This window comes from Dryobates pubescens, chromosome 13 (assembly GCF_014839835.1).
Source record: "Dryobates pubescens isolate bDryPub1 chromosome 13, bDryPub1.pri, whole genome shotgun sequence".
Taxonomy (NCBI): Eukaryota; Metazoa; Chordata; class Aves; order Piciformes; family Picidae; genus Dryobates; species Dryobates pubescens.
The window spans coordinates 11,114,471-11,124,109 of record NC_071624.1 but is presented as its reverse complement, the minus strand read 5'-3'; the positions used below and the strand labels follow the sequence as shown (position 1 = coordinate 11,124,109).

The 9,639-nt window shown below is 46.5% G+C and overlaps 1 protein-coding gene across 1 annotated transcript in view; it reads left to right on the top strand.

Annotated features, from left to right (window-relative positions):
- The first annotated feature begins 4,861 nt into the window (after window positions 1-4,861).
- PDE6D (phosphodiesterase 6D) overlaps window positions 4,862-9,639 on the top strand; it is a 44,922-nt gene continuing 40,144 nt past the window's right edge. The window contains exon 1 of the mRNA XM_054166611.1: window positions 4,862-5,044. Within this exon, the coding sequence (XP_054022586.1) occupies window positions 4,995-5,044 (50 nt within the window). The 5' untranslated portion in view covers window positions 4,862-4,994. The remainder of the gene's footprint in view (window positions 5,045-9,639) is intronic.

Sequence of the window (9,639 nt, the reverse complement as noted above, 5' to 3'; positions counted from 1 at the left end):
TGCGGAGCGTTCCGCCCCCGGGCGGCGGCCTAGCCCGGGCACCGCGCCCCGCCATCCCTCCGCTGCCGCGCTGCTATGGCCGGGGCACGCCCGCTGGCGGCGATGGGGAGGCTAGCCGGGGACCCCGAGCCGGGGACGGGCGGCCGGCTGTGCTGGCGGCTGCCGCCGCGGAGCTGTGGCACTGCGAACGCCGCCCGCCCGGCTCCACCGCGTCCCCAGCATCGCTTGGTTACAGGAGAGGGAAGTTTCTGTCAATTTGGGGCACATGAGGTGCTCTGCAGCACCGCGGGGTTTTTGCACTCTAAAATGACCTGTGCGAAGGGCCACCGTTGTAAGGCCACACTCCAGAGTGTCCTTTGTTCTGACAACAAGGCAATGCGGGTGTCTCACACGAACAGTTCCCATTCCCCCCGCATACCCCACAGCCTTCAGAGAGGAGTAAATCTTCGAGTTTATGGCAAGAGCTGGGCAATGCCCAAGAAGCTGAAGCAGGGCCATTAGTAGATTGAATGGTTGTGCAGGGCAGAAGGACTGAGGCTACTAATCAAGACTCTCGGGCCAGTCCTGCTTGCGGGGAGAAAGGAAAAATACCAAGAGATGGGACAAAAGCTCACACAAGTGCTAGAAGTGATTTTAAACTCCATAGGAAAATGTCCCATACACATGACAAACTGAAAGGCAGAGCTCATTCTGTCATATGGGGGAGCAGGGAGGTAGCTGTTGGGGTTGAGATCCTCTCCAGGACATAGATCAGAAGCCAAAACACTCATGGGGGTAGAAGTGCATGAGTGGAAACAAGAGGAGTTGTTACCCTCCCCAAGGTCTGGACACTCATCTGTACCACACTGTGAATAAAGCATGTTTCTCTTACAAATCCTTTAGCTGAGAGTAAAGTGCTTCTGGCTTTCAGTCAGCTAGTCCCTGAAGATCAAACCATGGACCAGCACTGTCAGGGGAGGGGAGCTTTCAGGAAATGAACATCAAAAACTATTAGGAAAACTGATGGGGCTTAGCCTGCACCTCAGAGCCATCCACAGTGGTTCCCCAGGGCCCCATCTTCCAGAGAAGAAGTGTCAGACAAGCAGAGATGCAGGTGTTAGGATGCTGTTGTGACACTGGTCTTCAAAACAAATTGGATATAAAAACCCAGGCCCTTCACAGCAAGGGAACTCAGCCAGGGCTATAACAAGCCATTCAGTAATTTACTTAAGCCACACTTAGATCTCATCTGCATGGGGAGGGAGAATTACCTCTTTAATCAGATCCTAAACAGGCCCGCCACCACAGTTTGTATCACCCTGCAGACACCCTGGAATGGTTGCTTTGGCAAGCAGAGCGTGGCATCATTTGTCTCAAGAGTTGTTAAAAGCTGAAATAGAAATGGAAATATATGATTGTGAGCTATTTCTCATGGGACATTTTTGCAACTACCTGCTGAACTCTGCAGGTGAAATTCAGCTGCATTATAGCCATGTGTAGGTCAGCCAGGAGGGTCTGTTAGTCTGTCTGTCCTGACATGCCTGACTGCCAACAGGCAGCCTGGCAGGCTGACATGGACTTTGGAGGATAGCATCAGCTAAGCTCAGCTTTTGGGATGGATTTCTTTTTTTTTTTGAAGAGAAAAATACAAGGATACTCAGCTGGCTCATCCCCTTTTAAACAGCTATTGCAACCTCTTGCTCCACCCACGCAGCTTTCTGTGTGCAGGGAGATGTTAATCCATTTTATCTTTTAATGTTGGCATTATCTCTTGACTTACCCTGTCTCTTCCCCTTGTGATTCTGCAATCTAAGTCCCTTTTAGGCAGCAGATAATTCACCTTATTTCCCTGCATTGCCTGAGAAAGGAAACCATAAATCCAGAGTAATCTCCCCAAGCAGTGGGGTTGTGGAGCCAGCAGCCAAGGCATAAGGCTGTAAAGTCACCTGTAAGGGACAGAAGCAAGGAATGGTGTGATTAATGCACAGTGACACCCCTTGGTCTTGCAGTTTCCATCACACCAAGTTCAATGTCTGGTTCTGCAGGCTTTTTGGCCTCTAGCTGCTCATCCTGCTGCTGTGCACACCCTGCCTGTCTCTGCCTCCTGCATGCCAGGCTAATGGCACCAGCTTCACTCCTAAGTGTGCACCTCCTGGTGCCCCAGGGCATGACTCTGGAGCTGGTTCTTCCTCTACTGAAGTTCCAATTCTGATATATTTTTGGCAAGAACATTATCATCTGACCTCACCAAGGAGAGGACCAGCAGTGAAAGCAGCTACTTTTGTGTTTCTTATATTTTTCCTTATCATTCATAAAGAAGGTATTTTAAATCAAAAACTCTTGTGAAAAGAGGCATGTTAGGACACTTAGGACCTTACCAATAACCCATATAATACACATTACATTCAGAATTCACACACCAGGCTAGATTTAGCTACCAGGATTAGGATCTGGTTCCTAAAGTGTCTGTAATAATACTACTTTCTGACAACTTAAAGCAAAATAAAGTCAACTTTGGCACCATGGCCATTTGAGGAGGTGCATCTGCATATGACTGAATGGCTGGCAGCTCTAGGGGTAAGCTGGGCTGTGTAGTAGCTAATACAGTCCTGGGTGCAGTTTAGTTCTTTATCTGTGTGTGCTTTTACCATGCTTCATCCATTTAACCTCTCTCCTTCCAGGCTTCAACTCCCACAGCTGCCAGCACACATCTCCAGAGCACAGGGTGATGGGAGCTCCCACGCTCTGATGAAGAAGCTGTAAAGCTCCCTGCATTTTCCAGGATCCAAAGACCAGGCTGCTTGCTAGACTTTCATCTCACACCTTATGCAAGTGAGGAGTGATGTGCATCTGGGTGGTTGCAGATATGCAGCTGTACAATCCCTTCCATCAAGCATGGGGTGAGATGAACCCCCAGCTTATGAAGCCATCTCCTAGTTATTCTCATCTGCAGAAACACCAGCTTGTTTATTTGCACCTTGAGAGAACAGCTGGAGGCGTCTTCTCACCTGCAATGGCAGCTCAGAACTGTCACACCTGCCAGAGATGTGAAAGCAAAAGTTTTCAGCACAAAGCAGCACCAAGAAACAGACCTGCAGCAACTTTCTTGCAGGCACATTAGAAAGACAATGTGTTCAATGGTGTTGTTTGTGCTAACACAGCCACAGCATTTTAAGAGAAGAGAGATCCCAGGGTTTCTGCAACATTTTGAGTTATAGCATCCCATCTTCTGCTGCAGTTTCTGCCCAGAGCAGTCACAAAAAATTCACATTTCAGCCATGACTCTTTTGTCATTTTCAGATGTTGAAAAATGAGAGACCCATGCTTCCATACACAGCAAGCTGAATTGGGGAACTCTGCAATGTGGCCAAAAAACCAAAGGTTCTGACTCCAAGTTCTGGAAACACCTCTTACCTGTATGTTGAAGAAGTCCTTCAGTGCTGCAAGGGTTCCATTTGGACTCTGACTTTTTCATCTCTGAAGAGGCTGAACAGAGGCACAGTTGAGTTCCTCATGTCTTGTGTAAACCAGCATGTCAGTACTTCCTCCTGCAGGTTCTTCTCCCACACACAACCATTTCTTTCTGCGCTCTTCAGGTCTTCTTGCTCACCGTTTCCCCTGATGAGTCTTTTCTCCTCTGTGGTCTTCCATCCCTCTTCCCTAGAGAGCATGCAATTATACAGCCTATCTAAAACCCAGGAAGGACTCTTAATAAAACATATATATTAGCATAGCATGTACCTGGCACGCTGCCCAGATTCAAAATGAACCCTTCATACATTTTGAAACTGATGGTGTGGAACTGAGCATGGGTGACATATATCAGGGAAATAAATGGTACTTATTTTTATTATTAAGATCCCATGTTGATTATACTGGCAGTAGCCTTGTCCTTAAGCATTAAACAAGACCTTTATTAATGTTTGTGTTCTCATTTGTACAGTGGCTGATCTGGAGGCAAGTCAAACCATGAATGTATTGATGGCACTCTGGTTGTTCACTGGTCTATTTCTGAGCCTGTATTACAACCAATGCCTTTATTCTTCTCACAGCATATTATTGCCTTCCATTAGCTGCACAGGAGTTAATTTGTTGTGCTCATACAAAAGAGCAGCCTGGCTTCTGGGATGTGCTAACGAACCAGAGACTTTTCTCCACAATCTAACTTGTTGCACAAACACAAAGCCCAAATTTCTGCAGTACAAAAAATGCTGCTTTTATTCCAGGGAAAATAACCTATTAATTTTAAACTTTGTCCATAATGCTGGTCCTGCTAGCTCCAGCCCCAGTGTATGCAGCAGTTGCTGTGCACCTGAACACAGCAAGAACCCAAGTCCCCCATACCACCCGAATTCACGGCCAGAGCTCATTTGGACTCAAATCAAGCAGCCTAAGGATGAATTCACTGCCCAGCACCCGAGTAGATGCGCCAACCGAGTTGCAGCAGCTCGGACACAGCTTAGGCAGTGTTCACCAGGTAGGGCTGGCGTTGACCAGGCCTGTGCCGGCTTCTCACACCTTCGACAACACTCCCTTGAGGCCTCCCCTAACCCAGGCCGCCGCCTGCAGGGGCGCCCGCTCCCTCCGCCTGTCGCAACCCATAGCTCAGCCCGGAGCGTCCGGGAAAGGTTTGTCCTGCAACGACTCCCGTCCTCTAGCGACGTCAGGCCCGGCCGAGGCGGACGCCTTAACGACCGCTGCGCAGCCGCCCTTGAATAGGGAGGAAGGGCCGGCTCGCGGATCCGCAGTCTGATTGGCCAGCTGCGCCGTCCTTCATATGCTAGGGGGCGGAGTTGTAAGGCTTAGACAGCGGATGATTGGCCAACGTAGCGGGCCAGGGGGTGGGGTGGCTGCAGGCCGCTCGGGTTGGTTGCGCCGGCCAGTGGCGGGTGCGAGGGAGTGAGGGGGGAGGGGTGGGGGTCCTAAGGCGCCGCTGTCACCGCCGCCTTCCCGCCCAGGCCCGCGCAGCCAGCCCGGCCCGGCCCAGGCCCGTCCGCCCGCGGCGCGGCAGGACCATGTCGGCCACGGACGAGCGGGCTAAGGAGATCCTCCGGGGCTTCAAGCTGTATCCTCCCGACGGGGGCCGTAAGGCGGGCGGGACCCAGCTGGGAAGGGGCGGGGGAGTATTGGGGTTCGTCTCCCCACGGTGGCAAGGGCACGTGCAGGCCCCCAGGGCGGCAAGGGGGTTGTCATGGAAACGCCTCCCCGCCTGGGCTGTCCCCAGTGGCGTTCTCCCCTCCGGTGGCGGCGCGGGGAGGTGTCTCTCCTCCCAGACGTGGCTGAACTCCCGCGGGGCTGACACCGGCCCCGATGTGGCAGGGGAGGGGGAAACGGGGCTGAGAGGGAGCACTCGTGGCTCCGGGGCCTGGCTTCTCCGTCACTGCTCCGCAGGGGACTGCTGTTGTGTGTGGGAGGTGTCCCTATCGGGGCGGTAGCAGATGGCCAAAGTCCCCACCTGGGTGGCGGCCCCCACCTCAGCGTCTCACCGCTCTGGAGCTGTCCGCCGGCAGCTGCTGAGGGGCGGCCCTGGGGCAGCGGCAGCCCCCGCCGCGGCGGCGAGGACAGGTGAAGTATCTAGGCGCCCGGTGCTCTCGGTCTGAGGAGGATCTGATCCTTTCCCCTCCGGCCTGCGCTCAGGCATTTCAGCTTGGAAAGAGAATACCTGGTCCTTCAGGTCCAGAATCAACTAAATATCTCATTCCTTTCCGTGTCGTGAGATGCTGGCACACGTTGCGTTGGTCATGGTTGGTTATACGATGACTTACTGCTAATGCTGACATGCTGTAGGTGTTAATGCCTTCCTGTGCAGTTCATTTTACAACTTTTCATGGTGTGGCTTTTAAAAAGCATAATCATTTTATGTCTGTGGTTATCTTGAATATGAGTAATGCTGATGAAATGAGATAGATCAGAGCTTTGAAGGGAAGTGAGATTCTGTGTTCTCCTTTCCAACTCAGGATTTCAGTCGACTAGAGAAAGGCCTGACCTAAAGGCCCATGTGCAATCTAAGGGTGGAAGAAATATGCCACACCTAAAATATATTTTACTATAGTAGATTCTTCTATGCTTGGAAGACAAGAGTAGACTCTACAGTTCTTTTGTGTTGGTTGTTGGTTGTTTTTCCTTTTTTTACAATGAATGGACAGAAGTGAACAGAATATTCCCTTGATCTAATATTATGTCATAGTTTAACCTCAGCCAGCAGCTAAGCACCACACAGATGTTTGCTCACTCCTCCCCCCTGCCCCAGTAAGATAGGGAGAACTGAAAAAAAGTAAAACTTGGGTTGAGATAATGGTTTGATAACTATGATAAAATACAACAATAATAATAAAATAAAGTAATGAAAAGGAATAAATAAAAGATAAATAAACCCCAAGACTTAAGTGTTGAACAGTGTAGTTGCTCACTATCCTCTGACCAATGCTCAGTAACTCCTTGAGCAGCAATCCTCTCCCCTAGCCAACTCACCCCAGTTTACATACTGAGCATGACATTCTATGGTATGGAACATCCCTTTTGCTAGCTCAGGTTAGCTTTCCTGACCACACTCCCTCCCAGCTTCTTGTGATCTTGCATGCTAGAAAATCGTTGGAAGTTAAAAAGCCCTTGATTTCCTAGCAACCACTGAAAACATCAGTATGTTACCAGCATTCTTCTCATACTGAATCCAAAACGTAGCACAGTAGCAGATACTAAGAAGAAAAGAAAAATAACCTCTATCCCAGCCCAAACCAGGACATACTAGTATTTCTAAATGTGTTTTTTTCTGTCCAGTGAAATGTTCATAATCTCTATGCCAGCTGTAGCAGGATCTGATTTTCTAGGTTGGATTTAGACAGATAGCTGCTATCGAACTATAAACAGATGCTTTTCTTAACTTTTGAACCTTTGTCCTCTACCCCAGCTGTTAGCACTGCATCTGGTTCCTTTGTTTCTGTTCTAGTATTATTGACAGTGCTTTTTATTTATGTACATGTAGTATTTTAGCATGTCAAAGCATGATTTATAAACATTTTGTGCTGGCAATTAGAAGGATAAGCTTCTGACAAGACCAGGCTAAGCTGTTGGTAGAAGTGAGGAGTACCTGGAAAGTTAAGCATAGGGAACAGACTTTTGAGTGCTTTTTGCATGTGTTTGTGTAGTCTTTGCTGGATGTTAAAATTTGCATGAAGGCCTTTGTCCAACTTTGGTTGAAATAACCCATTGTGTTGTTTGTTGGCTTGAGGAAAAAATGGGTTTTGCCCTTTGAGAAGAAGGATGTTAGACAAACCTGAGGTAAACTTCTGTTATCTCAAACAGCCATAGCCTAGACAAGAAGCTTCAACAGAAATTGTAGTTCAGTGTTGGAGTACCCCAAGTTTAGTCTTCATTTGCTTGTTGTTGCAAAAATCTGATACCCATTTTACTTCTGACAGGACAGCTTCAGGCAAAACCTTCATTGTGCTTCTCCAAAAATGTTCTAGAGTACTAAGATAGTTGCCATAGGAGCCAGGTAGCATGAAGTCTGAGAAACAGGGAAGTTTGGAGAAACACTTAGTAGCTGGAACTTTTAGCAAGTTAAAATACCTGAAAACTATCTGTGTGTGCCTTTAAGGAAACCAGAAGAGGGGCTGAGCAGACATTCCTCATTTATGAGAGGAAGCCTTGAGACACTGTGCCATCCACACAGGAAACAACTCATGCTCAAATGTGACTATGGTCTTTGTATGCTAGCCATCAGCTCAAACTTCCTTTTCTGAAAACAAATGTATATTCTACTATATTATGTATATAATGTATATTCTATTATATTTTATAGATGCTTTATCTTCCACCTACTTTACTGTTGTGTGTGCTAATTTAATTTACTTAATAGAAAGGAAGAGAGAAATGTGTTCTGAAAAGCTGTACAGTATATTCTTTGAGTAGTTGAAAACTTTTTTTCCTCTGCTCCCAGTGACTTCAAAACTGCCAGCTTAAACACACCCAGCAGACTTGGCACTTCAAACTGAACTTGCTTTTAGCACAAGAAACTAGAGCAGTATTACATCCACAGTCTGTAGGTATTAGATTCCTTGTGTGGCAAGATCAACTGATAGGGCAGAGCATCCTTGAGGTAACAGGCTTCTGAAATACTTGCTTGCCGTAACACAGGGGGAGGCACTGTAGCTGGAAATCCAGTTCACATTGAGTAATCAAACAAATTGTTTACTTGTGGTTCCTGAGAGATGTTAATTACAAGGTTTCCAACTGATTGAGACATGCTGCTGTGGAAGTTAAATTACAGCCCAAATCCACCCTCTAACTTAAATGCAGAGACAGGCTTCCCTTCCTCTATGACGCTAGTGCAAAAACATGTTGTGGTTAGTGTCCTTAAATTCAAGCCAGAAACATTTGCTCCCTCTTCTGATGGATTTTAGAAAGATTAAACCTGAAAGGAGAAATATTTGATGCTTGTAGGCAAATGAGCATATTCATTATACTTCATTACACTTGTCCTAAACATTTTTATGACACCAGTTAAAAACTGAACATTGGCAGTCCAGTAAGCGTGGTGCAGTACAAGACTAAAGGCAGACAGCAAAATTGTTCTATAGTTTGTCACACAGAGGCAGTATTTGTTACAGAGCTTGTAAGTACTTTCATCAACTCCTTGTTTTGAAGGCACTTGCCTGAGCAGCAGGTATTAACAGGTAGCCTATTGTGTCTGCAGGTAGGCATAGCATCTACAGGTGGCCTACTATGAAAATGCAGACTTGTTGTTTGACTATAAGTGACATCAGTTGGTAACTGAAGATATAGTCTTCTGGAATAGTAGCCAAGTCATATTTCCACAAGTGTTTATGCACAGCTGGTCCTACAATCTCAGGTACATGAAATACAATTATACCTTTTTCTTCTAGAAGATGAGACAGTTACTCTGTCAGGCTTTTCACTTGATCCTCACTTATCCTTTCAACAGATTTCTTCAGGTTTCATTCTGTCATTTAATCTTTAGAATTAGTGTGAACTACTAAATATATGTATTTAGTGTTCTTTTTCATAAGACAGTAAGATAATGTATTTCCCTAACAGTCATAACTCTGGGGTGTTTTTTTGATGGCTTCCTCTTTGTTTATTTTGTTCTGGTGCAAACTAGCACAATTTTAAAATGTTTTTATTAGGCTGTGCTCATTAGAATGTGGACACTGTAGACATCCTGTTTAATTTGGTTTCCCAGCATTTGGACAGCATACATGCCTTGCTTTCTTACACAGCATCCATGCTGTAGATTGGAAATACCCAGTCATGGTTAGCAACAACAGGTTTACATCCAGCTCTTGAGGGATCATAATTCATCTTCTTTATGCACTTCTTCCTAGAATGTTTCAGCCAGAATAGCAAGGGAAAAAAAATACCAAAGAAGTCAGTTGGGTCTCACAGCATAGCTAAGGTGCTAAGTTGAGCCTCTCAGTAAATGAGTAAGCACATCCATTACCTATTTAAAAGTCAAACAAGATACCACCTAGTTATTTGCTTATGTATAGAGAAGTCTCACTAGAACTGGCTCTCCACAGTGTTAGCTGCCCTACAGATGTTTATCAGTTTAGGGTAATTTTTTCCATGAACTTCCATTTAAAGCTATGCAGTGTATCTTACTGTACTTCAGATTTCTGAAATAAATAAATGTGGTGAATG